This window comes from Fusarium oxysporum, chromosome 2 (genome assembly GCF_000149955.1).
Source record: "Fusarium oxysporum f. sp. lycopersici 4287 chromosome 2, whole genome shotgun sequence".
Taxonomy (NCBI): domain Eukaryota; kingdom Fungi; phylum Ascomycota; class Sordariomycetes; order Hypocreales; family Nectriaceae; genus Fusarium; species Fusarium oxysporum.
Window position 1 is genome coordinate 1741981 of NC_030987.1, and position 24861 is coordinate 1766841.

The 24861-nt window shown below is 49.2% G+C and overlaps 11 protein-coding genes across 14 annotated transcripts; 6 read left to right on the plus strand and 5 right to left on the minus strand.

Moving 5' to 3' along the window:
- Positions 1-24: 24 nt before the first annotated feature.
- On the minus strand, positions 25-2661 carry FOXG_06169 (uncharacterized protein). The gene is made up of 2 exons (XM_018384697.1): positions 1497-2661; positions 25-1448 (listed from the first exon to the last, which is right to left on the minus strand). Exons 1-2 carry the CDS (start codon positions 1981-1983, stop codon positions 232-234), a joined length of 1704 nt encoding a protein of 567 aa, XP_018241846.1. The 5' UTR covers positions 1984-2661; the 3' UTR covers positions 25-231.
- Positions 2662-2914: 253 nt separating this feature from the next.
- FOXG_06170 (uncharacterized protein) lies at positions 2915-3530 on the minus strand (the record flags this gene model as incomplete). Its single annotated transcript, XM_018384698.1, has 2 exons — positions 2915-3051; positions 3365-3530. The coding sequence occupies 2 exons, from the start codon at positions 3528-3530 to the stop codon at positions 2915-2917; spliced, it is 303 nt and encodes a 100-aa protein (XP_018241847.1).
- FOXG_06171 (uncharacterized protein) lies at positions 3067-5497 on the plus strand. 3 transcript variants are annotated; one of them, XM_018384700.1, is made up of 3 exons: positions 3067-3345; positions 3398-4784; positions 4834-5497. In XM_018384700.1, the coding sequence occupies exons 2-3, from the start codon at positions 3921-3923 to the stop codon at positions 5335-5337; spliced, it is 1368 nt and encodes a 455-aa protein (XP_018241849.1). In that variant the 5' UTR covers positions 3067-3345; positions 3398-3920; the 3' UTR covers positions 5338-5497. The 3 variants fall into 3 exon arrangements, with proteins under 3 accessions (XP_018241849.1, XP_018241850.1, XP_018241848.1); XM_018384701.1 differs by having other exon boundaries at positions 3067-3328; XM_018384699.1 differs by having other exon boundaries at positions 3067-4784.
- Positions 5498-5599: 102 nt separating this feature from the next.
- Positions 5600-6968, plus strand: FOXG_06172 (uncharacterized protein). The gene has a single exon (XM_018384702.1). It carries the CDS (start codon positions 5814-5816, stop codon positions 6525-6527), a length of 714 nt encoding a protein of 237 aa, XP_018241851.1. The 5' UTR covers positions 5600-5813; the 3' UTR covers positions 6528-6968.
- Positions 5612-9400, minus strand: FOXG_06173 (uncharacterized protein). The gene is made up of 3 exons (XM_018384703.1): positions 7790-9400; positions 7293-7739; positions 5612-7236 (listed from the first exon to the last, which is right to left on the minus strand). The coding sequence occupies exons 1-3, from the start codon at positions 8852-8854 to the stop codon at positions 6874-6876; spliced, it is 1875 nt and encodes a 624-aa protein (XP_018241852.1). The 5' UTR covers positions 8855-9400; the 3' UTR covers positions 5612-6873.
- Positions 9401-10102: 702 nt separating this feature from the next.
- On the plus strand, positions 10103-11710 carry FOXG_06174 (lactoylglutathione lyase). Its single transcript, XM_018384704.1, has 5 exons — positions 10103-10313; positions 10373-10401; positions 10504-10940; positions 10992-11274; positions 11324-11710. The coding sequence occupies exons 1-5, from the start codon at positions 10150-10152 to the stop codon at positions 11497-11499; spliced, it is 1089 nt and encodes a 362-aa protein (XP_018241853.1). The 5' UTR covers positions 10103-10149; the 3' UTR covers positions 11500-11710.
- Positions 11711-12378: 668 nt separating this feature from the next.
- Positions 12379-14371, plus strand: FOXG_06175 (phosphoglycerate dehydrogenase). The gene has a single exon (XM_018384705.1). It carries the CDS (start codon positions 12393-12395, stop codon positions 14241-14243), a length of 1851 nt encoding a protein of 616 aa, XP_018241854.1. The 5' UTR covers positions 12379-12392; the 3' UTR covers positions 14244-14371.
- A 419-nt stretch (positions 14372-14790) lies between these two features.
- Positions 14791-18096, plus strand: FOXG_06176 (uncharacterized protein). 2 transcript variants are annotated; one of them, XM_018384706.1, is made up of 4 exons: positions 14791-15393; positions 15444-15670; positions 15717-16386; positions 16432-18096. In XM_018384706.1, exons 1-4 carry the CDS (start codon positions 15173-15175, stop codon positions 17048-17050), a joined length of 1737 nt encoding a protein of 578 aa, XP_018241855.1. In that variant the 5' UTR covers positions 14791-15172; the 3' UTR covers positions 17051-18096. The 2 variants fall into 2 exon arrangements, with proteins under 2 accessions (XP_018241855.1, XP_018241856.1); XM_018384707.1 differs by having other exon boundaries at positions 14791-15670.
- Positions 17200-18672, minus strand: FOXG_17757 (carboxy-cis,cis-muconate cyclase). Its single transcript, XM_018397747.1, has 3 exons — positions 18324-18672; positions 18166-18274; positions 17200-18119 (listed from the first exon to the last, which is right to left on the minus strand). Exons 1-3 carry the CDS (start codon positions 18519-18521, stop codon positions 17281-17283), a joined length of 1146 nt encoding a protein of 381 aa, XP_018241857.1. The 5' UTR covers positions 18522-18672; the 3' UTR covers positions 17200-17280.
- Positions 18673-19909: 1237 nt separating this feature from the next.
- FOXG_17758 (uncharacterized protein) lies at positions 19910-23890 on the plus strand. The gene is made up of 2 exons (XM_018397748.1): positions 19910-21650; positions 21701-23890. Exons 1-2 carry the CDS (start codon positions 20164-20166, stop codon positions 22626-22628), a joined length of 2415 nt encoding a protein of 804 aa, XP_018241858.1. The 5' UTR covers positions 19910-20163; the 3' UTR covers positions 22629-23890.
- On the minus strand, positions 21354-24418 carry FOXG_06181 (uncharacterized protein). The gene is made up of 2 exons (XM_018384708.1): positions 23300-24418; positions 21354-23244 (listed from the first exon to the last, which is right to left on the minus strand). Exons 1-2 carry the CDS (start codon positions 23924-23926, stop codon positions 22969-22971), a joined length of 903 nt encoding a protein of 300 aa, XP_018241859.1. The 5' UTR covers positions 23927-24418; the 3' UTR covers positions 21354-22968.
- Positions 24419-24861: the final 443 nt, after the last annotated feature.

Here is a 24861-nt window from a genome sequence, read left to right on the forward strand (position 1 = left end):
AGCCGTGGACCTTTCTCCTTTTAAGGGCGTAGTTGACCACCACTGTAAGGGTTGCTCACGACATTAGCACGAATATAAGTAATCAGAACGCCCAAGTCAGCGTGGCAACGCACTCCCTCCAACATGTCATCTATCACTTCTATTCAGGCTTCTTATGTAAAAAGTCCACCTATGGACATGATATTATTGATTCGTGATTCATTAATAATCCAATACATTTGATATAATCATTTACCAACCCCCTGGTCTTTGAGATTCGACGTCATAGTTATAGGGAGGAGCCCTTTCAGGTCTCGCAGATGCTGCACGAGGCGGCATTGGGTTCGTCAAGTTCCTTTGTGGAGGTCCCCGAAAAGGTACTGGCCCTGTGGCACTTCGTACTGGAGGATTGAAGGGCCGTTGCATTGCGGCTCCGCCCTGATGAGAGTTCACAGATGATGCAGTGCTCATGCGACCTCCAGGATTGTAAGCTTGGTATTGGGGTGCCTGGGCTGAAGGAAATGTTCCCATGGGCTGCGAAAAGTTATCCATAGGGCGAGCGCTGGGAGCGCGAGTCGGGGGAGGGAAGAAAGGTGCCATATCAGAGTTCATTGGGCCAGGGCTCTCTGTAAATCGACCAGGAAGAGATGTTATTGGGTCCATTGCCATTTGATTTGCAGGATAAGAACCAAAGTTATCATGCCTGTCTGTGATAGATCGGGGCTGGGTGTGTCCCTGGTAGTTAATGGGAGGCACATCAGGCACGGGGGATGCAATCCGTCCATATCCACCTCCAGATCTAGAAGTGGCTCGGGATGCGTAGCTCGCGATAGATGCCGTAGTGCCCTGTCTAGACGGCACAGTTCGTTCTGAAGCTGGGGGTGCGTTCTCCATGCCACCTGGCGTACCGGGGCGTGAAGTGTAAGGCGGCAGTGTCATCATGGTGTCGTTACGGTTGAGCATTGGTGGGTGATCCATCTTGGTGACTGGGCCAACGTTTGGCAGAGTGGGTAGGGTGGCAGCTCGATCGAGGTGAGGCTTCTCTCCATTCTTCTTGGCCGCTTTGACTTCAGCCTTGAAGCGGCTGGCCTCCTCCCTAGCTAGAGCTTTGTTGACCGTCTTTGTGACAATCTTCATCAACGCCTTGGTGACCTTCCGCTCGCAGTATCCAGAAAGACCACCGTCGGCTGCAGGAATCCAATGGTACAAAAAGAATACCCAAAACAGAACGGCTGCCAGAAGAAAGAGCGCAGAAAACACCCAGATAACCAGAGTGAAACACATTCCCGAGAGGATAAGTGCCTGTTGATAATCTTCTTCGGCTAGGATCTTGATTTTCTCAAAGAACCCAGTAATGGACTCGCCCACATTGTCTGCTGTAGGCGTCAATTGTGCCTCATACACTGACTTGAGTGTGAAAGCATTGAGAACCTGACGAGGGCCTGAGCAGATGATGACTCGGATCCAGGCTATAGAAATTAGTAAAGAGTGATTGATAAGTTGACGTGTAAGCCTACCTTGAAAGTTGAAGTATGTGAAAAGCGCAATGTATTGTGCGCCTTCTTTACTTTTGGTGAGTTCAGCAAAGACTAGGAATCTTTTCCAACCTTGCGAACCAAGTCGAATTGATTCCCATCGAACAGCTAAGCTATCAAGATAGGATTCCGCAACATTGCCTCGTCTGATAACCCGAAAGGCGCGGAAACCCTCGTAAGCTAGGTTGATGAATGAGAGAATAATGCAAATAGAGAAGATCCATTTCGTGACGTCGAAGGAGATGGCAGGATCGATCTTTGAAGACCAACGATCGAACACGAGTAGATTGACGGCAGTAAAACTGTCAACGACATAGACAGCAACTGAAACGAGAAGCATAAGCCACAGGTAGATATAAGCGAATACAGTTCCGCATCCGCGGCTTTTAAAGTCGCGAAGATTGATATATTCCCATTTCTGGTCAGCAATCCCCACAACCTGCTTCTTCCTGTTTCCGCAGCAAGTCATGATGAGAACTGTGAGAGTCTTCAGAGGCTATTTCGAAAACAGAGGTCGTCGGTGGGTATAAAGGTTGTCGAGTGACAAGATATCGGGGTCCTTCGCCAGCGAAGACCGAATACACAGCTATCAAAAGAAACAGAGGCAAAAACGTCGAAACATAAACTGGAAAATAAGCGATCGTGATAATTTCGTGCTGCAACCGGTGCGCGATAAGTGAGGGTTTAGTGTAAAGTTGAACGCATGGCTGTCGTTGATAATGTCGTATATACTTTCGATTAGATAGATAGGTTTTGTTGTTCAAGAAGAGAAATATTCAAGAAGGTATCTTTAAGGGATGAGTGAAATTGGTAATATGGTAGGTTTCAATAGAGGACAATAGCCATATAAGGATGGCTGTTCTCGGTGGTTGGATGACGATATATTGTTTGAGATTCGAGACAATGGAATGAAAGAGTGACGAAACCGACACAAAAGAGACTGTACTGAAGCCAACAAAGGAGCCGTCAAACCTGTGGCAAGAACAATTACTGTACAATAGCAGTAGAAGGCTGGAAGATGAATGAAAGAGTGTCTGGAACAATGAGACAGAACGGAAATGAGTTTGGGAGGTTTCAAATGGGGGGCTAGTTAAGTCGCATTATTATCCAGCATTGACTTGACTTCAAACAGGAAGGAGCGGAGATCAGCATCTATAGCAAGTGCAACGCTACAAGAACCCTGGCCTTTAGTGGCGCCATTGCCTGCAGGTACCAAACGCCAAACGTTGGGAGCATTATCTTGACGGTTCATCAAGACCAATGATTGGCTGTGGAGATGCTGCGGCGCGGAAGAAGGCCACCATCAACAAGAACCCAGTGGTTACGAACCTATTGCCTCTGTCGGGCCTTGGATGGAGAAGACTGGGCATTGCCGCTGGTGTTCGCTCATTTCTCTTGTCTCAGTGGCTGGTTTTCTTTATCCTCCAACCGCCAACTGGAATCTTGACGGCCCAAGAAGACGGCGCGACCAATCCCACAGCGCCAGACACTAATAGCGAATCAGCGCGATTAGCCGCCGTGTTCAGCGGTAATAATACTGGATAATAACAAAGCCGTGTAACCAGAACCGACAAGAACACCACATTATCAAATGGAACCTGGATCGGTGCTCCCGAATTCTCGAGTTTCACCGTGGTTGCATCGCAACAAATCCCCCAATTCTCTCGGGTCACTCGAATGGGTGAAACATGCTAATAGTGGTCGGGTTGCCTCCCCCGCGTCAATCCATGCCACAAGCACCGAGACTGTTGCACACAAAGCCCAGAGCTAACTTGGTCGCAATCTTGGGTCGTCGGCATTTTGGAAACCCGCTTGTAAATCTTCATTTCCCGTGAACATCATAAACTCACAATCACTGGCATCACATGAGCTGACAAGACGAGGTGCCTCATCGATCAAAGAGCTACCGCAACTTGCCTCGGTTACTTCACCCACCGCCACAATGATAATTACCGATTGCTGGCTGCTGGCTGCTTCAAATATTGAGAAATAACGCAATTGACGGCAGTTGGTCATTGTGGGCTGAGCGTTCACCCATGACATTATAAGCTTTCACTCACACCTTTTCTTTGTTCGAAACAACTCTAAAAGGGTCGTGCGAGCAATGGTCCTATACATGAGACTATGCGCTACTCCCCGCTATTCACATCAGTGACTGACAAGATCAGACGTCTCTTTGTTTGGATGGCGCAAATGACATCGCATTCACTCAGGACAAAGGAATGAGGCATTCATTGGCTTCATCCAATATGTGGCAGAGTTGGGTTCTTTGTTGTCTGTTCCCGTTCCAGAGACGGCGGCAGAGGTTATGACAGGAGGAATATTTACTCTCAGGAACATCTTGAACATTTTATCTGCTACATCTTTCTCTTGTCTCAAGTGAACATCACCGCCTTCGCCATCATCATGACTTCCGGATACTCGTCGAATCCCGGAGTCAGGATGTTCAGTAGTCCCGCCACAGAGGTTGAGAAGCCAACATTCGAGCTCGTCGAGCAGGTCAAGAAGAACGTCTGGATTGTTACGAGAAAGGGGGACCCGCGACGGGAGAAGTATCTCGCCAGTCCTAGCAGCCCCTTCGGAGTGAAGCCTGATGGGACTGTCGATGTCGCGCAGACACGTCGAGAAGCTGAGGCTCTCAACACGCTCCTGTCGAGTCATAATCAAGCCTACACTATCCGTCAGATCCTCAATCACGAAAACCTCGTCTCTATCGTTGGCGTCATAGAAAATTGGCCTTTCAACAAGTCACAAACATCTGACGTTACCCCAGGAAGCAATGTTCAGATGCTCGTCTGGGACTTTGGTGATGCTGGTAACCTCAGCGCTTTGTTCCGCCATTATCCCTGTAAGAGTTCTGAGTTCTATCTACCAGAATCTCTCTGTTGGCACGTTCTCCGTTCTTTGATTCGCGCAGTGACCTATCTCCATGACGGGAAACGGCTCATTTACCGACCCGAGCAACTTGGTCGTCACATGGTCAGGGAATGGGTCTCTGTCAACACCGATTGGTTCCCAATTCTTCATCGTTGCATCGAGCCTAGGAATGTCTGGCTTCAGCATCCTCGAGGCAATGAGACCTATGGCCAATGCAAATTAGGTGATTACAGCCACGCAGCTGTCACATGTCACATCGTGGATGGTCAATTCAATCCTGACACTGTTCGCTCAGATTCGAATGGGATGGCATTGGCTACAAAGGAGGGGATTTGGCGACTGGATGATACTCGATCTGCCTATGATGTCCCCCCAGCGTCGATTCCGAGCGAGGTAAGAACCCAATGCTGGTTGAGACTTGTCATCAACTCACATGACATAGGAAGATCGACCCTATACCCTCGGGGATGAGTTGTGGTCTATTGGGGTGACCGTTTTCACCATGATGACTGGCCAGGCTCCAACTTACTACTGTGAGGGATGCGGTTGTTCACATGTCGCTTTCTGCGAAGACGGTGGCTGTCTGGAGAAAGAGGCTGTTGCAAAAGGATGTGACTGTTTCCTTGGTGGTTGTGAGCATGTGAGTCAGAGGGAATGTAGGGAAGAGGTCTCAGGGTGGCCGAGTTGTCCAGCTTGGCATAACTGCTCCGAGTTCACCATCAACATTCATTCGTACCTTGCAAGAGCTCGTTACACCAAACCATTGCGTGCCATGATCATGGTAATGCTCGGGTACAACCCTGCACGGGGAGACGACCCTTGGGTTCGAATGGTAGAGGTTGCGCAGATGGTGGAGCTCGCATATGGACAGTGGAAGCAAGAGACAGAAGAGGGGAGACTTTACGTGGATGCTGAGGATGGCATGCTTCAGAGGGCTACGAAATGAGAGGGCGGGAGATCATAAATGAGTGCAGCAGGCTCTTATCGCCATTTTCTATTTCTTATTACTAGTATTCTTATAAACTTAGATAATTTCTTTGGGTACCTCGCAATAATCACGTTCTTTCTCATGGACCTTGAATTAAAGGTTCAGCAATCAAAGAGCCAATGATCTTACACGACTGCATGTCAATTCACAGAGCCAATGAGATAAAATCAGTCACAAGCTCTCCACTTCGGGCGCCCCGCCATCAACAAGGCTTGAGCAAGTTGAAACTGGCCTGGACCTGAGCCGTTTCCCCATTCCACCTCAACATCCATCAAGGCTTGACTCTTCTTTTCTTCCAAACAACGAGCGGATCTTTTCTCGTTCTTGTACAATAATCTAGCGCTATTTCCCTATCTATCGAACAACCAAGTAATTCTCTGGATTCAGGAAAGTCCGCAGAGGCTAGCTTATCAATCGCCAATCATTCAATTACCATGTCCATCTCCCACCCAACGCCTCCTCTTCTCCTCACAAAGCGCCTTACGGCCTTTCTCAACGCGAACCGAACTCCCCAGCTTCCCACGCTTCTTCTTACAAGCCCTCACGGCAAGCTTCTCGCACACGCAAGCCCTCATCCCGTAGCCGCTCTTCGAACACATGCTACCGTCGCTGCATCCCTCCTCGCCATACACTCCACCTCGGCACCTGCCCTCGCTGCGTCTCTACCCGGTTCTCGCACACCCGATCCGATCGGAAGCTCGCCACCTGAAGAGGATGACCTCGAAGACGAGACAGATCGATTATCACAAAGTCAGCAGCTCGACTCACATAAGTCTGGCAAGGGACGGGGCATCAAGCCTGCTACTGTTACGGTTCAACTTACGAGCGGGACTGTCGTGATCCGTAGGTTGAAGTGCGGTCTTCTCTTCGTCTGCGTGGGACCCGCCAACCCAGATGTCACAGAGCATGGCGTGCCTAATGTGCATGATCTCCATGTTCCCGCTGGCGAGTCCTCTCATGTTGGCAGTCCAGATGGAGCAGACAGTATTCTGAGCACTGGTGGACAAACGACAGCTAGTCTGGAGAGCAACGCAGGCTCTGCCGCTGCAGTAACTGCCCTTCGCCGTCATGCCACTGAGCTAGCGCGTTGGCTTGACGACAAGCTTGGTACGCTCACAGTTCCAGAGGAGGGTGTTGGCGTGGAGTAATGGCAGCATGTTTGGTACAAGCGAATTGGCATAGACGGCGTTGGGATTTCTTATGAGGGATAATCAAGGAGTGATCTGAGAAAGGCTTCTTTTTGGGCGTTAGGGGCCGCCTTTCACAGAGACGGCATTTATATAATCAGAGACATTGATGATACCTAATATTTTCGCTCAATACGAGGGTATTAGAAATAAAAGCCGCTTCCAGAGGCTGGATGTTTGAAGACCCCACACCAATCCATTCCTAAATAACGCCATAGCTCATAACGCCTCCATATGCTTTTAGTTTCATGGTCCAAAGACTCGAATCCTTCGAGGCACTCCAATATTTGCAACAGAAAGAAACAGGCTACTCTATACTCATACGCATGATCCCATCATGAGTATCAATCATTCCTTGGAAACCAACCCGGCCTTTGCTGTTAAGTCGTCCAGCCGCAGAGCTACTGCCGGATAGGTTTCCTGGTGTGCTGCCGGCTTCGCTTGGTGCACTACTGCCGGCCTTATCGCCGCCGTTACTACCGGGACGAGAACCCCACGACATACCGTCTCGTTGGAGTGGACTCTGCATGACTGGTGAATTGTGAACGCTCATCCCAGGGCTGACAGCTCGACGTTTGAAGCTAACAGGATCAAAATCATCGTCCCGGCGACGTTTACTGTTAATTCTTCGAGTTATTTCTGCAGCACTTGGTGGTTGAGTACCGCCATTCTGCGGGGCCCAAGATTAGTTTGTTGTTTACTTTGACCAGACAAGGATGCACTTACAGTAGCTCCACCAACTGACGGTGAGTCCATCGCCACGTCTTCGCTGATACCTGAGGATGAGCCTCGAGGAAGAAAAGCGGCAGGAGGCGGTGTGGTTCTCGCACCGCCAGTGCTACTCGACTCAGAAAAGGTGTCCCAAAACATCTTGCCTTTTGAGTTCTTGATAGCATGTTGCTTAAAACTGCTAGAGAGACCCATGGATATGTCGCCCATGATATCGTCCTCGGGTACGTCGTTCAGGCCTTCTTGCTGTGTCAAATTGGGTGAAGAGGGTGCTGTTGTTGATTGAGTTGATTCCAAGGCCGGTTGTGGGATCCTGGGCTCAAGCTCCATGTCGCAATCACGAACTTGTTTAACAACTTCGGCTTCTCGACGAAACTCAGATTCGGCAGGAGTGCTCTCTTCCATGAGCGCAGCACGAATGCGTGCGAATCCTTTTGTCTTGGGCTGTACCGTATTAGTTGCGCGCTCGTATTAATCCGATATAAGTGACTTGCCAAAAGATTTCCCCGTCTTGTTACTACCCTCCGAATGACATTGCGCTGCCCATCTCCAAGCGCGTCCACATCGCCCATTGCTCGTGTCTCATCGGAATCTGCACCAGAAATGTGCAATTGATTAGCCTGCCAACTGATGCTCTCGCGACGAGCTCGAGAAGAATTAGTTGGTGGTGACTTGGATAGAGATGCACCGCTGAATCCCAGTCCCAAAGGCCCACGAGCCTTCTTCTTGGCTTGTTTGCGGGGTCTTTGTCGCTGTTGGAAACTCATGAGGCTGCTCATTGCAGGGGATCCAAAGGTCCCACCAGACCCTTGGGGACCGAGAATTGGACCAATCTTATGGACCTGCGGAGTTGTTACGTAGGTCTCATCCATATCCTCGTCCATCAGCTCATCGTCATCTGAGGTACTTGACGAATCAGAGCCAATCGCCTGGCTCCCAAGCGAGCTGCTGATGTGCATCTTTTCCTGATTGCCCATGACTGACCATAGAGACGTCGATGTTTGTTCGGGGCCTGCATAATGACTTCTTCGGCTCGGTATGTTCATTGCCCGGCCACCAGCGGTGGGCGATGAGTCGGGAGAAGACTGTTCGGCGAGGGTCGAGTGGTGTAGGCTGGTAGCGGCGCGAGAAAAGTCAAGACCGCGGGAGCGACGAGGAAGTATATTGGTAGGAGATGCGTATATCTGGGAGTGGTCCAGTTTAGGTGATAAAGGTGCGGGTTTGACGTATGAGTTCGCGGCTGGTGGAGTAAATTCTCGAGGAGGCATCTGTATGGAAAAGCCACGGTTGGAGAAGTTTGGGCGTCGGGGCGTCACTGGCTGAGGAGTGGGAATACTCGTGTCGTCTTTTGATGTCCGTCGAGATGCCTCGACGATGCGTGGTGAGGGAGAGAGTCGAGAGGGGGTTCCTCCTCCGTCGGACATGGACCGCGTTTTCGTCAAGGGCGACCGAGCCTGGGTTTCCTGCAATCCAGTAACTTCCTGATATCCAACAGCCTTTAAATCGTCCATGATGGCCGAGTCCTCATATTCACCCGCAGTATTTCGGAAGCGATCCATGATGGCTAAATTGTTGCTTTTGCGGAAGGTTGCGGTTTCGAGTTGGCGGTCACTATTGCTAGCCTTGAACGTAACTTTGAACAAGGGGCAATAGCTGAGATGAGAATAAAAATATCATGGCATTACATGCTGTGATGCGGTGAGTGTTGAAGAGAGAAACTGTAAAGAAAGGGCGTAAAGTCAAAGAACGCGAGGTATTGCGATGAGTGGGCGGCTACTACTAACTGTAGCAAGCTTGAGTAAATAGAAATCCATCTCTTTTAGGTTTGGCCGCCCAGGGCCGCTAAATTAGTTCCACAGGCTGTTGGCGGCTGAGAATGGCCCCGCAAGGCGCCATCAGCGTCAACAGTGAAACCTTGAATCGCTCATCGACATGGATACGATTATATTATACCTTGTTCTTGGTTTTCATGTTTTTATGAGCATGGCTGTCCCTATAACGGAAACAGTCCACCAAGTATACAGTCTGGCTTCGAATATGTACAGTTTACCTTGAGTTTATGTGGCAAGGTACAAGTCTGCAGCACTCACCACGTGCGTACGGCAGTTGGCCTAGGTTAATCCTGACGACATATTCAGTAAAGGTGCATAAAACTGGGTGTGCTTTGTACGGTTCATACAATTGGAGGTCTGTATCATTGGTATATGGGAATGGGCAGTATAATATCAACTTTTCCTTTGGGTCAAGTCAAGAAATAGCTCATCATATTGACTAGCATGTACGTTGTTTGAGATTATTATAGTACATACCGCTTGTTGAAACTGAAGTCTTTTCTTACTTTGAGAACACAATGAGGGGTCGAGTTGAGATCTTATAACAATACCTAGCCAATGAACCTTAGTTATGAAACAATGCACCGTCGCGGCATTGGGACAAGGAAATACCCACACCCAATAAAGACCAGTTTCTCCCAGAAGGCGCCTGTAACAGATAGGTCGTTTAATTATTCAGTTCCGAACACATACATTGTGGTTCCGAGCGCAGCCAGAAAGAATATGCCTCCAATCTACCCTACACAAGAGCGTGTTAATCAGTTTTGAACTTATAGTGTCTCTTTCATGATCTACAACTACAAGAGAACCGACAGAGATCCTTCGGTAGAGCTTAAAATCAAATAATTGTAGATGACTGAGTAGTGCTATTGAAATTGTGATCTCTTTGCTTCCATGAATGATGCTTTGACGTCAGAGCAAAGTGGGGTTACCAAGTGGAGGGGCATTACCTCAACATCAGTTCCGGCTATCATCATAAAATCCAATAACTTCTCACAGATTCATACTGCACAAAAAGCTCAATGAACTTTGCAAGAGCCGCACAGCGCATCAAGTCCATTCAAAACTTTCTTACTAGACAGACAGTTCCCCGTATTCCTGTACCTGCTATTGCTGCTGGACAATCCAGGTTTGTCACAATGGCTTCAACTACAGATACCAAGAACTACAAGTTCAACCACTCAATGTAAGTGCAGATCTTCATGCATCTTCGGTGTGAAAGTAGTTGCTAACTCGGTTCAAAAGGATCCGAGTCAAGGACCCCAAGGCTTCCGGTATGTCAGACACCTTGATGGCCACAGCCCTGATCATCAAGCCTCATCTTAAGCTTAAATTGAACAAACTCACTACTTGTGCGAATATTGACTCAAATGCAGCTAAATTCTATGAATTCCTTGGCATGAGCCTTGTGAAGAAGCTCGAATTCCCTGATAGCAAATTCGACCTCTACTTCTTCGGCTATGATTCTCCTAATGCCCTGTCACACAACAAGAGCACTTTTGACAGGCAAGGACTTATCGAGTTGACTCACAACTACGGCACTGAGGATGATCCTGAGTACAAGGTGAACAACGGTAACCAAGAGCCTAACCGTGGTTTTGGCCACACCTGCATTGCCGTCGACAACATCCAGGCCGCCTGCAAGCGTATTGAGGATGCTGGTTATAAGTTCCAGAAAAAACTGACAGATGGACGCATGCGAAACATCGCCTTTGTACTTGACCCTGATGGCTACTGGGTCGAGGTCGTTGCCAGAAATGATTATAAGCAGACAGAAGATGTGAAGGAGACTGATGTGTCAACCTACACTATGGTTTGTTCACCATTCTTATTGATCTTCTAGAATTTGTAGCTAATGATCTAGAACCACACCATGCTTCGTGTCAAGGATGCTGAGAAGTCCTTGAAGTACTACCAGGAGGTTCTTGGCATGTCTCGACTGCGCACCCTTGAGAACCCTGAGGCCGGCTTCAACCTCTACTTCCTCGGCTACCCTGGCGATCAGCCTTTCCCTGAAGGTCAGGATGAGAATACTATCACCCATCGGGAGGGTCTTCTCGAATTGACATGGAACTATGGCACCGAGAAGGATGAGAACTTCCACTATCATGATGGTAACAGCCAGCCTCAGGGATTTGGCCACATCTGTGAGTTAATATCTGAGTAGGAGAGCAGACATGAATCTGACAAATTTAGGCGTTTCGGTTGACAACATTGATGCGGCTTGCAAGCGATTCGAGGATTTGAACGTGAGCTGGAAGAAGAGACTTACAGACGGCCGAATGAAGAACGTTGCCTTCTTGCTGGATCCTGATGGCTACTGGATTGAGCTTGTACAGAATGAAAAGTTCTCTGGCAAGGAGAACTTCTAGATGCCCAAACTTGCATATTCTATAACAACGGAGTGTTATATCTCAAGATTGAGAAATCAAACTTAGAAACGATGTCATGAAATAAGGCATCAATCTACGCATACTTAGCCGCATAAGAAGGAAAATGAAGCCAATCAGCATAATATTACAGAACGAACGATGCACAATGTAAAAAGCGTGGGGCAAGCAATTGATCTCCGGTCGATTTTTCCCACAGCTTAAGGCTCTCATCGTACAAATAGTCATCTTGTACCTTGATAGTTACAGTGATATCAATTTCTGTCGGAGGCCAATTACTTAATAGCGCCCTTCAAACAGAGAATCGCTTCGATGATATTGATCCAGGCATTTGTGCACATTGAGACTATATCCCAGGTTGACCGGTGAGCCATGTTGCCGTGTTCTCGCTCAGCATGCACCAGATCAGCGTGTCCAAAGCCACTGGACTTCTTTGCCCGGCAGACACGGGTCGTTTCTAGCGGTGGCACTGGAATGCTTGTGTTATGTACCCCACGACGGGCCGTGGCTTGCAGTAGTTGAACATGGAGAAATGAGGGGTTGCAGCTTAGGCTGAGTCTGAGATACAGGTGCCACACCAAAGCTCAAGCTCAAGTTCCATGGACATTGATGGTTACTCTCTTGGTGCCCCGCCATATCCTGTACCGTGCCGTAGTACTCTGACGGTAATCACAATACTTCACTCGCTGAACGAGCTTTACGCGCGCAGATGAACCACCCCCGCGCCAGAGATCACTGCCTCCGTGGGGGAGGACAGACTTCTGCATCTCAATCTGCCCGTTCTTATTAAGGACTTTTACTTTGAGAAACGGTGATCAAGGCTCATCTGGGGCTCATTGGATTGGGTAGCCAAAAAGGTGGCGGTTATCTGTCTCATGGGAGGGCAAAGACAAGAGGGGGAACGTCATCTCGATCTTTTTACTTATACTAGGTCGTGTGCCCTCTCACACTTGAACTTGAGTTTCTTAGGATACACACCGTCTTTGCAAGTACTTCAGACTACTACTCAACTCACCATGTCCCCTTCAGCTACTTTTGACACACCGTCTGCTGGCCACTCAAGCCGTCTTAAGATCCTCGTACCTGAAAAAGTATCTCCAGATGGACTGGCTTTACTCACCCCTCACTTTGATGTTGACAATCGTAAAGGGCTAACAGCCACTGAGCTTATCAATTTGATCCCCAACTACCATGGTCTGATTATTCGCTCCGAGACGCAAGTTACAGCTGAAGTCGTCCAAGCTGGACGGAAGCTGAGGGTTGTTGCTCGGGCTGGTGTTGGAGTTGACAACATAGATGTCCCTGCCGCAAGCGCCCAAGGCGTTATTGTTGTGAACTCTCCTTCAGGCAACATCCTTGCAGCGGCAGAACACACTATTGCACTCCTCCTCTCAACAGCCCGTAATGTGGGCCAGGCAGACAGCAGTGTCAAGGCTGGCCGCTGGGAGCGAAGCAAGCTCGTGGGAGTTGAAGTTGGCCGCAAGACTCTCGGTATCATCGGATTGGGCAAGGTTGGAATGAATGTTGCTCGCATGGCCATAGGTCTCGGTATGACAGTCAAGGCGGTCGACCCCTATGCAAGCACCGACATGGCTCGCCAAACTGGCGTTGAACTGGTTCCAGGGTTGGAGGACCTGCTTCCTGTGGTTGACTTTCTGACCATCCATACGCCCCTGCTTGCTACAACACTGGACTTAGTTGGCGAGGCAGAGTTTAAAAAGATGAAGAAGACAGCCCGTGTGCTCAATGTTGCACGCGGTGGTGTGTATAACGAGGAGGCTTTGATAAAAGCACTTGATGAGGGATGGATCGCAGGAGCGGGTATTGACGTCTGGTCTTCAGAGCCACTGGCTGCAGACTCAGCAGCAGCCCGGCTCAGTCAACACCACAAGGTTGTGGCGACACCTCATCTGGGAGCTTCAACAATTGAGGCACAGGAGAATGTTTCCATGGATGTCTGCAAGCAGGTCCTTGAGATTCTTCAAGGCGGACTTCCTACTAGCGCTGTCAATGCCCCTATTATCATGCCGGAAGAGTACCGTAAGCTGCAACCATCTGTGCAGCTTGTCGAAAAGATGGGCCGTCTCTATACGCAGCACTTTGTGCGAAGTAAAGGAGGCATGATAGGGGGTCGTCGATTCGAGCTCATATATCACGGCGACCTGGCTGGCATGACCAACACCAAGCCGCTGTTTGCTGCTCTTGTCAAAGGTCTTGTGTCCACGATCAGCGACTCGCATATCAACATGGTCAACGCAGCACTCATTGCCAAAGAGAAAGGCATTGTGATTAGTGAGACTCGTTCTGGCGATTCACCTTCGACTTATGCCAACTTTGTGACACTACGTTCATATCAGGCTGGTAGCAGTGGCAGTGAGCAGGTAATTGAAGGCTACGCGAGTGACGAACAAGTCTTCATCTCCAAGCTGGACAGATTCAATGGTGTATTTACACCAGAGGGAACCCTCATTATACTGCACAACTACGATGAGCCTGGCAAGATTGGAGGAGTAGGTATGGTGCTCGGAAAGCACGGGATTAACATCAAGTTCATGCAAGTGGCCAGTCTGGACCCCGAAGCTACTAAGGGAGCCGATACCCCGCCTGACCCGAAAGGCAACGAGGCATTGATGATTCTTGGTGTTCTCGGGCCGGTGAGTGGTGAAGTCTTGGAGGACTTGAAGAACTCCCCAGGAGTTCTTGATGTTGGACTGGTTAAGCTGTGATCATGGTGCTGGCTGGTCGAACGAAGTGAGGATACCATTCAACATGCTCAGGGGTGGCAATCGCGACCATAGGAGTGACGGCTCAGAAGTAAACAAAAGACAAAATAAACCTTGATATTATGCGATGATTATCACATGCTCTCCAGCGAGCAAGAAAAAATCTAACCCTAAGTCTAGGTGCTAAAAATGATCAAACCAAAGGTCTACTGTGTCTATACTAAACTTACACAAGTCTTTTTGTCACTTGGTTATAGAGATCCTCAGTTTTCTTGCCTCTCTTTGACAGTGGATGATTGATTGTCTTGACAATGACTTCATGCGGCTTTAGCTGGGAAACTAAGGGCATCGTAGCGAGCGGTTTTAGCTTCTGCAACTTCAAGATTTTAGTGGATTTTGTCGACTGCATTCGGGATCTGGACCTGGTCTAGTGGACGCCTCCACCAATAAAATTATTCTCCCCTCCCTGGCAGTTCCCTGCGTCATCATGTTCGCGAGTTAGATGACCCGTATCATCCAAGGATAAGGTAGCTAATTCCAACCCTTTCGTCCCACTTCTTTTGCCTCGTCGTTCTTGTTCTTCATCAAAGCTCGCCTTTGGTGCGAAAAGGTTGGATTTTGATCAGACGAAACGAGGCAAAAAGACTTCAATTGCCCGAATAGCTTCTCATCCTTAGCGACAGCATCTCTTCAAGCTTCACCTTGACCCTAAGCTCCCCTGTCTCAGCCACATTCCGGTCCTTATCGTGTAAGCTTTGCCAAGATCGCTTGTGCCTATCCGTCGGAGATTGATTACCTTGGCCTGCCTTGAACGCGTTCAACTCAATCTGACCTTCGACAATCGACATTCGCGGTCTTCCCGCTTCGCCTTGCGGTGACGAGATAACTCATATATCCACACACACGATATACGAAATACACATCCTGTCACAATGGCGAACGCTGCACGATACAATATGGGCTCAATACGCCCGGCTGTCATTGGCATGGGCCGAGTCTTTGGTGCAAGCTTGACGGCTGTCTCTGCCTTTCCGGTTGACACCAAGGGCCACCATGACGCTGGCGAAGAGGGCGGTTCCAGCCTCTGGGTCCTCGCTGTTGCGTCAATGGTTCTGGTCCTTCTTGGTGGTGCTTTTGCTGGATTGACAATTGCGCAAGCTCCCCTCCCTCTTGGCGATTCGCGACGCATGCTGACCTCACCAGTTTGATGGGACAAGACAGTATTTATCTCCAGGTTTTATCGGGCGATCCCGCGGAATCGCAGTCTAAGAATGCGAAACGTGTGTTGAAATTGTTAAAACGAGGAAAGCATTGGGTTCTGGTCACACTGCTGCTATCGAACGTCATTGTCAACGAGTCACTCCCCGTTGTATTGGACCGAACTCTTGGTGGAGGTGTTGCTGCTGTCGTTGGCAGTACTGTTCTCATCGGTATGTGAGACATGATACCTCTGGTAAGCTTTGCTAACCATAGCAGTTATTTTTGGTGAAATTGTTCCCCAGTCCATCTGCGTTCGATACGGCCTTCCTATCGGCGGATACATGTCTACTCCAGTTCTTCTTCTCATGTATCTCACCGCTCCCGTTTCTTGGCCTATTGCAAAGCTTCTCGACTGGATTCTGGGTGAGGATCATGGTACTTTGTACAAGAAGAGCGGACTCAAGACGCTGGTCACCCTCCACAAGTCTCTGGGTGAGATTTCCGAGCGTCTGAACCAGGATGAGGTAACAATTATCACAGCTGTTTTGGACTTGAAGGACAAGCCCGTTGCTGAAGTTATGACACCCATCTCCGATGTTTATACGCTTGCCGAAGACCACATCCTCGACGAAAAGACCATGGATGATATTCTATCCTCCGGGTACTCGCGAATCCCTATCTATCGTTCTGGGAATCACTTGGACTTTGTTGGCATGCTTTTGGTCAAGACACTCATCACCTACGACCCTGAAGATAGGATTCCCGTCCGCGATGTGCCTCTCGGTGCAATTGTCGAAACGCGCCCTGAGACCAGCTGTCTGGACATCATCAACTTCTTCCAGGAGGGCAAATCGCACATGGTGCTGGTATCGGAGTTCCCCGGCTCGGACCATGGTGCCCTCGGTGTTGTTACTCTTGAAGATGTGATCGAGGAATTGATTGGAGAGTAAGTAGCCAATTTCACATATGATGAGTATTACTGACCACACAGGGAAATTGTTGACGAATCCGACGTATACGTCGATGTACACAAGGCTATCCGACGTCTTACTCCCGCACCCCGAGCCCGCCGAATTCACGCAACTGCTGCCGCTGCCGCTGCAATGGCCACTAAGAAGGCCCCAGGCGACTCTATTTTGGTCGACGTTGAAGAACACGCCGAGGATCACCCTCCCAATGTCGAGACTGCTTCTTTCCACAGCAATTATGAAGGGGGATTCCACAACTCTGCCAAGACTGCCATTCATATGAAGCGCCGAACCTCTGATGGTGGCATAGAAGGCACCCCAGTTGTTGTGAAGGCTAGTCTAGATGAAATGAGGTCTCAACTTCGTCTTGGGCCTGCCAACCGAGCTGCGAACCCTCGCAGCAATACCCGCAGCCTCTTTAAAATCAAACAAGGTCTCGGCGCGAGCCATACGCCCCCCAACGATGGCTCAAGACCTGCCCAGCCGCGCGCTGCATCCCACATGGGTTTCACGAGTACTCACGGACAATCTCAGGCGCGGACACAGGGGCATGAACGGACACCATTATTAGCTGAGGAGCACGAAGAAGCTATTGACGACGATGAAGATGACCACAGTCGTAAAACAAATGGTCGGCATTAGGGGGTATATTTAGTGGTATGGATAATAGGGTTTGATGGAATCGTTTCTTAGGAGTGGCTATATCTAAACCAGGGCCCTTTACTGTTGGGCATACCAGGCAAGGTCTAGTTAATACACCTCCGCAGCATTGATGACAGCAGCCAAATCATGGCAACTATAATACTCTTTGACGTCAAATTTTGTCTCATTGTAACTTTATTCTTCTTCTATTCATCCATACTAATATGCTCTCAGTCATACCAGATGGCGTTCATGCCGAAGCCAGGCTCTGGTGTTCTAACCCTTGCAACACGGGCGAGGTGCTCATCTTGCCAGCGGTAGATCTCCAGCCAACCTTCTTGATCATCCGTGATCGCTACCCACTCGTCTGTCCAAGGGCAAGGTGCAACCGCATTACTGTGTCCACCACTCGTAGGTGTAGGATTCAGGCAGATCTGGCGCTCAATGGCGCCGGTATCCGAGAGCTTGAAGGCGGCCACATAACCTGTCAGGTCGAAGGAGTTGGCACGGGACGAGGCAAAGAGATACTTGCCCGACGACGAAAGCACGCAGACATCAGCGCGGTACTGTGTCCACCTATCGGGGATACCTGGAGGAATCAGAGGGTAGTGCTTGTGGGTGTAAACGGGAAGACGAGTTGCTGGATCGATGAGGTACTCGCAAATTCGGTTGCCCTTCTCCATAAGAGCATAGAGGTAGTTTCCAGTAGGATGCATGGCTACCCATCGAGGGTGGTCTCGAGCATCAGGACAATCGACAGAACCAACTAGCTCAAGAGAAGGATCGTCCTTGCTGACACGGCGATGGGTCCAGAGCTTGTTAGCACGGAGGTCGGCAGAATAAAGGTACTCTTCCTTAGGGTCAAAGACCATTCCGTGAATACCCGTGTTAGGCTGGTAAGGATAGTTTTGAACATTTTCCTTGAGAGCCTTTGTGGTGGAATCGGTGGTGAAGACAGCGCCGTGGCCAGCGTGATCGTAGAAAGGATTGCAGTAGACGGCATAAGGAGGCTTGTTCGCTGCGAGAAGGAAGATGGCACGGGTGTTTGTGGTGGCAAGAGAAGCATTGGCTGTTGAGGTTAGTGTCCAGTATATGAACGGTCAGATGTGGCTTACGATCGTGCTCCATTGGGTGAGAGACTTGGTGAGTTATCGAAGTTGGCGATTCGACGGCGAAGCTGGACCACTTCTTCATGGCAGCACCGTAAATAGCTTTGCGATCATGCTGGAATGCAATGTGAGTTAACATCTTGCAGTGTGAGAAGTGATCTTACACTAAATGTCATCCATGAGATTGGCTCGTCCTTGGGAATCTCGGTCCTTTTCACGAGCTTCAGTGTAAGAGCTTCGTCGTCGAAGGCAAAAGTGAAGATAGCACCTGGAGGAGTCCAGGTACCAACCATGAGATGATGAACAGGCATTTTGGCTGTGATAGATGTTGCTCGAAGCTTTGAGATGAGTGCAGGTCGCATACAAGTCGAAGCTAGAATCACAGCAGAACCAATTCAACGATCAATGAAGCAGTCCTGAGATTATTGCTGGAGGAGAAAGTACATGTAAAAAAAAGATTGAGTCGTTATCATGGATGATGGAGGGGAGCGACAGGCTTAAACATTTATCCTACAGGGCATAGTGGAGGACCCCGCGGAATTGAGCTACCTTATGATGCAGGCTCTCAGTACAGTTACAGTTGGTTAGCAGTTAGCCGTGGGTCTAAGTCCGGGGACGGGGCCGGCTTCGGTAGTCTGCGGCGGCAGATGTTGACGGATATGATTTCGGGATTGAACCGATAATAATGAGTGTGCAGTTGGCTTTTGTTAATATGAGCATCTTGAAATTTAGTCATTAGCGAAAACCCTTGAAATGATATGATCTTTTTAGAGGCTCATCATGACACCTGAATCGTATCAAACATCCCAGAGTCATGATAGCATGGCTCTCATCATACTAGATCTATCTGACTTGCTGTGTTTCATGAGACGCAAGTGATCTCAATTGGTCTTGCAAAATAATTTACATTTGATTAAAAGATCTGTTGACTATTCTCGGGGCATGCTGAACCTATGAATGGATATCTTGTTAGTAGCATCTAGAATACCCCGCATTGACTTCCCCGATGTTGATCCCGGCACAAAGCCACTAACGTCCTCCTTCTCGTGCTATATTAAATATTGGATATCATGTGAAAAGATATTCCCTCTTCAACTAAAACGATACTATTGAGCAGCCTTGAGAAGAGGTCATGATGACATACCCTTGCTCATGACCATGGATTCAATACAAACGCGAGAAAGATGTTATGGCCGCTTATGTAGCCCGGCGATTCATATAAGCTAAACAACAAACAAGGATGTTCCCAGCTGATGTTTTGAGCAGTCATGGCGATCCTTGGCCTCAATAGTACTCATGATATCAGTGTGGTAGAGAATACACCGACCGACATGTATTCAGGAAAGTGTCTACGTAGCATTGGGATGAAATGAGAACTGAGTATTGGCTATAATTTAAATTCATTTGGACTTATTGAATATGGATCTTTCAACCTGTAAAGCCTGAGCTAATGAAATTGCTGCTTGGCTAATCAACGCTGTACGCGACAGCATCACTCGATCGCGAATCGCTTTTCCAGCTTCAATGGTCGGCGGAGCGGAAAAGGAAAGAAAACAATTGACCGATCATTGTTATTATTACTACATGCAAGCAAATATAGTCTTGTACGACCTGTTTTGCCACCGTGCATCATCATCGTCCACCATCACTGGTGCGCTAAGATAGGGCCCGTCACCCGGCCAACGGCCGTTTCCCAATAAACAGTCAACGGCTTGTCTAATAGTGCCTTGGCTCTGGCTACCTAAGCGACCTACTTTCTTGCTAGCTCCAGCTCCAGCTTCAGCTTGTCTTCTCAACTTTACCTTACTTTTATTCTTTCTGCAATGGCGTAGTCCAATTCGCAGTCTTAGTTGGCTTCTTATTCTCAACAGTTGGCGTGAGACTTAGTTTTGTTCATTACCATTTTTTTTTAAACATCTTCATTTCTACAGGCGTCGCCGTGACGCCCTGGGCGAAAGCTACTTAGCAGCTCTCATATAACCACGGATATCGTGGCTCGACACCATGAATACAAACGACGTAAATAGCTTCGACGCCGGTCGAAGACCACGGCCCAAGTCCTCCATCCTCGAGGGCTTCATGCATCGTCGTCAAGCCTCCACCGATACCCATTCATTCCAGGCCCCTTTCGATGGTCCTGTCTCTCCTATACAGCCCAAGATCATGGCTTTTGAGAACTACTCCAACCCAGGGGCACTGGCGGAGCTACAATACAACCAGCAAGAGTCTTCCGGACGCTTCTCACGGCGACAGGACCGAGGCCGATCACAGTCCCCGACCAAGAGCAGCTTTGGCAACTTCACCATCATAACAGCACCCGGCAAAGAAGCCAAGGCCTCAAAATCTCGCGATCCCTCTCCCACCAAACCGAAACGGCCAAAGTCAACAACTAACCTTGCTGGTCTGCTCAAGCCCAAGACGCTGCGAAACTTGGGCAGGTTCGGATCCGACGACAATGTCAATTCATCCAAGGACAAGGAAAACAGAACTCCCGAAGAACCGGTAGCAGACCCTGCACCAACACCCATTTATTCTCAGTTTGCCTCTCGACCGAACATCGAACCACCCCAGAGCACACGCCGTAGTATGGACGAAGCACGGGCACCAAGTGTCCAGGATCTTTATAATGGCAGTCGAGTCGCCGTCAAAGAGCGACCGAAATCATATCATCCCATGCTGGGAAGGATGGAACCACCCCCCTCACCGACCAAGGCACGCACTTCAAACGATTCCCGAAAGGGATCAAAAGACTCGACTGAGGCTAAAAGTAAGAGCGGTCGAGGTAAGGTCTTGAGCGTCTTTACTACATTCAACCACAGCCGATCCAAGTCAACGTCAGTTGTACCTGAGCCGACCGAGGCAGTACTTGACCCTAAGGATATTGACAAACACCTTGAAGCTATGTTGGACCGACGAAACATTCCAGAGAACCAGAGATACAAGATGAGGAACCTGAGTGACACCATCAAGATGGAGTTTATCCGCCAGGACTGGGCAGAATCACAGGCTTCTCGGACAGAGAGATCCTGCTCAACAGATAGCGCCAACAGCGGCCTGGTCATGGAAGCCGGCACACAAAATGAAGAGAAACAGAAGCGATCACGGGGCAAGAGTTTTACTCTCTCACGAGGAAGAAAGGAATCAAAGGAGCCAAGCTCCCCTATCAAAAAGTCAAAGGCCGACGGGACGTTAGGTCGTCATTTCAGAAGCAAGTCCACTGACAGCGTAGTCAGCGAAGGGCCTCCTGGATCAAGCGGCTCCGTTTCCAACTCTGGAATTCTGTCCAAGATTAAGCTCAACCAAGGCCCAGGTGATTACGTGGCGTATCTCAGAAAGGTTCAAAAACCAGAACTTGTCGAGGTCGGCAAAGTTCACAAGCTACGACTGCTTCTCAGGAACGAGACAGTGGCATGGATCGAAGACTTCATCCAGCAAGGCGGTATGAAGGAGATTGTAGGTCTGCTCAACCGCATCATGGAGGTTGAATGGAGGTAAGTCAAATTCAAGACGTGATCCCACAAGCGTGACTAACAATTGATAGGGAGGAACATGAAGATGCACTGCTTCACGAGAATCTTCTCTGTCTAAAGGCACTGTCGACGACAGCTCGCGCCATGCAATATCTTCACACGATCCAGAGCGATCTATTTCCCAAGCTCCTACACATGCTCTTCGACCCAGAGAAGAAGGGTCCCAGCGAGTTCACCACTCGTAACATCATAACATCCGTCTTGTTCACGTATGTTGAGTCTGCTGCACCAGCCGAACGGGTCACACGAGCCCAGAGTATTCTCGCACACCTCAGAGACCCCGAGCCAAAGGAAGATCAGCGCCCATTGCCATTTGTCCTAGAGATGAGGCAAGAAAGGCCATACCGCGTTTGGAACAAGGAGGTTGTTAGCGTCACTAAAGAAGTGTTCTGGATCTTCCTTCACAACGTCAACGTTGTATCCCTTCCTTCGGACCGCCCCTCGACGTGTGACCTTGCCCCTGGTCCGTACAGTTACATGCTTCGACATTTCCCTCAAGAGCGCCCCCCGGTCCCAGCAGCACCATATGTGGGCGGAGTCGAATGGGATGCGACCAACTACCTGGCTTCTCATCTTGATCTCATGAACGCCATCTTGGCCTGCACACCGACACAAGAGGAGCGCAACACTCTTCGCGCACAATTCCGAATTTCGGGATGGGAGCGATGCCTTGGTGGTAGTCTACGACTCTGTAAAGAGAAGTTCTATGGAAGTGTGCATGACGGGCTTCGGACATGGGTCGGAGCGGCGGCCGAGGATGGTTGGGACGTCAAGGATGTGCGATACGGGCCGCCCCCTGACGCTCGGGCTTCACCAAAGAAAACTGGAGGTGGTCAGAAGAAACCGGTCGAGGCGGCGCCAAAGCTTGAGATGCCGAAGCTCGATTTTGGGTTGGATAAGCCATCCACTCCAAGTAAGGAGAAGGACATGTGGCTGTGATGAAATGGCAAATCTTGAAGTGCCAGCATTTGTTTCTTGCATGTATTTCCTTGTTGGTCTGGAGCCAAGGTTGATTGTTGGTTGTTTGGAAGTCATGGTAGAGATCCTACTTTGATGATGGCATGTTAATGAACTGATGACACAAAAAACTGTATTGTTGACCCATCCGTGCTTCGGGTTACTTGATACAAACTCCTTGTAGATCTCACGTGTTCCCGTGATGTACAGCTTATGTGACGCTCAGGACCAGCCAGCCACCGTACGCTGTGCCCTTGTTTTCTTGGAAACTTTGGTCCAAGGTAGTAGTCTTGTATTCTTTATCCTCTACGACGGGGCTTGTTCAAAGATTGCTTCGATGAAGCTTGAAGGACTCAAAAACCGTTGCACCTTTGAGCACATCTTCCTTAACCTTTTCATCAGCGGCTGTCAGCTTGGGCAGCAATTCGAGGACCTCAGAAACCTTGTTCTGAGGAATGACCACCACCCCGTTGATTGGATCGCTAAATGCAAGGTCGCCAGGAGAGACGAGGGTTCCATCAATGTCGAGAGGTACCTGGATCGCCCAGGGCACGCTCCCTCCACCGACCCCAACGGTGGACAACCCTCGAGCCCAAATCTGCATTGTACCTCCGAGTTCAGCTTGTCCCAAGAGCAGGGTAAATGACACTCACCGGTAAGGAAGTACTCTTTAATTCCGCTATATCTCTGGCTCGCCCAGCTACAACGATGCCCTTGGCTTGGCACACTTTCATGCGAACTGCCATGATCCCACCACAAACAGCATTCTTTTGACCGTCAGGCTGTTTAAGAACCACAATGGTTCCTGGTTCTGTCAGATCGGCCCAATGGGTTCCCTCAGGGATGTTCTTTTGTATTTCTGGGAGATCCTGTCCCTTGGAGGCGAAGAGAACTGTTGAAACTGGAGCAACAGTAACCGATGTTGCATCACCCTCAGGAGAGCTGTATAGGTTCAGATCGGCAACAAAGCCGGCGCCGGGAACCTTTAACTTGAGGAGTGCGTCCGAGATATCACAAGCGGAATACTGCTGCAGCTTTACCAAGTCCTCGGCGTGGTAACTCATGCTGATAGCGTCCAAGGGCAACAAGTTTTTAGCGAATACGGCGAGTCGGTGAGCAAGGTCTATCAAATAGTTGCAGTTCGAGATAAAGCCTCTTGACGTGTAGTGCGTATAGCCCCGGGTAGACTCGCGTATCGCAGAGTTCAGTCGTAGTGAACTCGGAGCTCCATGACTCCGGAGCCTCCCATCAACCGGGACGTACAGTCCAATCAGAAGCATTACCAGCACATGCTTTGGATGCACGAACTAGGTGGGGGATGGCCAGGGAGAGCTTGACCGAGGCCAATCATTGAACTCGAAGGATCTGGCCCTGGACGGGAATTCAAAGTTGATGAGGAACCGGCGTTTTATTTGCGACTGCAACTGTGAGCTAGCGACAGAGATAGATTAGGAGCTCAAGCGGAGCAACCCTGGCATGACGTCTCTTGTTTACTCTTCTCTCTTTCGGATCCTCTTCTGGACTATTCGTAGGAAGGCTTTTTTTTTTCTTTCTCGTTTGTTGGTACATGACGCAGAAGTGACTATCAGTTCCCGTCCTGGTATCAATCAGTCAGTGACGAGACTCAGGGTACCAAAATGTGACGTGTCTTATGAGCAAGGGCCAAAATCAAGATGGTGTCCAAGCATGGTCTACATATTCTTTATCGCCGCGATAGACGACCGGCTCCCTTCGGGCAACGAGTCATGGCGAGGCATGATAATGTTTCAGAGAGGCTGGCGCTACAGAGTAGATTTTGTGGTGAAGCTGGTTCTTATGGTGAGCAATAGGTGGGGTTCACCAGATATCAACGGAAATTCCGAAGATGCAAGAACAATAAAAATCGATATACTACGTAGCAACCGGCCGAAAAGACTTAAGGAGAGGCTTGCAATTTCCTAACGTGACAAGCCGTAATTTCAAGCAATAAAGCGAACGCCTCCATTCCTGTTACAACATGGAATAGACGCTGTCAAAAGTAGATGCTACGCTAGCTAAGTCTCTGGGCTAGATAGCTCAACCCGTCCGTTCTATCAACTCAACCCCAGACACACGGACATTCCAAGGGTCCGTTTAAATCGTGACATGTGCTTCAAGGCTGTTGATGACAGCTTTGCTCAACTGGGCTCAAACTTCTCGTTCAGAGAATGGAACAGAGATACATGAGCAATGAGAC

Coding starts and splice junctions, on each gene's coding strand:
- FOXG_06169 (XM_018384697.1), bottom strand. CDS start 1,983: ATGACTTGCTGCGGAAACAGGAAGAAGCAGGTTGTGGGGATTGCTGAC. Junction 1,449..1,496: donor CACATACTTCAACTTTCAAG/GTAGGCTTACAC, acceptor TAATTTCTATAG/CCTGGATCCGAGTCATCATC.
- FOXG_06171 (XM_018384699.1), top strand. CDS start 3,921: ATGACTTCCGGATACTCGTCGAATCCCGGAGTCAGGATGTTCAGTAGT. Junction 4,785..4,833: donor CAGCGTCGATTCCGAGCGAG/GTAAGAACCCAA, acceptor CACATGACATAG/GAAGATCGACCCTATACCCT.
- FOXG_06172 (XM_018384702.1), top strand. CDS start 5,814: ATGTCCATCTCCCACCCAACGCCTCCTCTTCTCCTCACAAAGCGCCTT.
- FOXG_06173 (XM_018384703.1), bottom strand. CDS start 8,854: ATGGATCGCTTCCGAAATACTGCGGGTGAATATGAGGACTCGGCCATC. Junction 7,740..7,789: donor CAAGACGGGGAAATCTTTTG/GCAAGTCACTTA, acceptor AATACGGTACAG/CCCAAGACAAAAGGATTCGC. Junction 7,237..7,292: donor CGTCAGTTGGTGGAGCTACT/GTAAGTGCATCC, acceptor TGGGCCCCGCAG/AATGGCGGTACTCAACCACC.
- FOXG_06174 (XM_018384704.1), top strand. CDS start 10,150: ATGAACTTTGCAAGAGCCGCACAGCGCATCAAGTCCATTCAAAACTTT. Junction 10,402..10,503: donor CAAGGACCCCAAGGCTTCCG/GTATGTCAGACA, acceptor ACTCAAATGCAG/CTAAATTCTATGAATTCCTT. Junction 11,275..11,323: donor TCAGGGATTTGGCCACATCT/GTGAGTTAATAT, acceptor TGACAAATTTAG/GCGTTTCGGTTGACAACATT.
- FOXG_06175 (XM_018384705.1), top strand. CDS start 12,393: ATGGGAGGGCAAAGACAAGAGGGGGAACGTCATCTCGATCTTTTTACT.
- FOXG_06176 (XM_018384706.1), top strand. CDS start 15,173: ATGGCGAACGCTGCACGATACAATATGGGCTCAATACGCCCGGCTGTC. Junction 15,394..15,443: donor TTTGCTGGATTGACAATTGC/GCAAGCTCCCCT, acceptor TGACCTCACCAG/TTTGATGGGACAAGACAGTA. Junction 16,387..16,431: donor ATCGAGGAATTGATTGGAGA/GTAAGTAGCCAA, acceptor CTGACCACACAG/GGAAATTGTTGACGAATCCG.
- FOXG_17757 (XM_018397747.1), bottom strand. CDS start 18,521: ATGCGACCTGCACTCATCTCAAAGCTTCGAGCAACATCTATCACAGCC. Junction 18,275..18,323: donor TCTCATGGATGACATTTAGT/GTAAGATCACTT, acceptor ATTGCATTCCAG/CATGATCGCAAAGCTATTTA. Junction 18,120..18,165: donor TCACCCAATGGAGCACGATC/GTAAGCCACATC, acceptor TAACCTCAACAG/CCAATGCTTCTCTTGCCACC.
- FOXG_17758 (XM_018397748.1), top strand. CDS start 20,164: ATGAATACAAACGACGTAAATAGCTTCGACGCCGGTCGAAGACCACGG. Junction 21,651..21,700: donor ATCATGGAGGTTGAATGGAG/GTAAGTCAAATT, acceptor AACAATTGATAG/GGAGGAACATGAAGATGCAC.
- FOXG_06181 (XM_018384708.1), bottom strand. CDS start 23,926: ATGCTTCTGATTGGACTGTACGTCCCGGTTGATGGGAGGCTCCGGAGT. Junction 23,245..23,299: donor TAAAGAGTACTTCCTTACCG/GTGAGTGTCATT, acceptor GGTACAATGCAG/ATTTGGGCTCGAGGGTTGTC.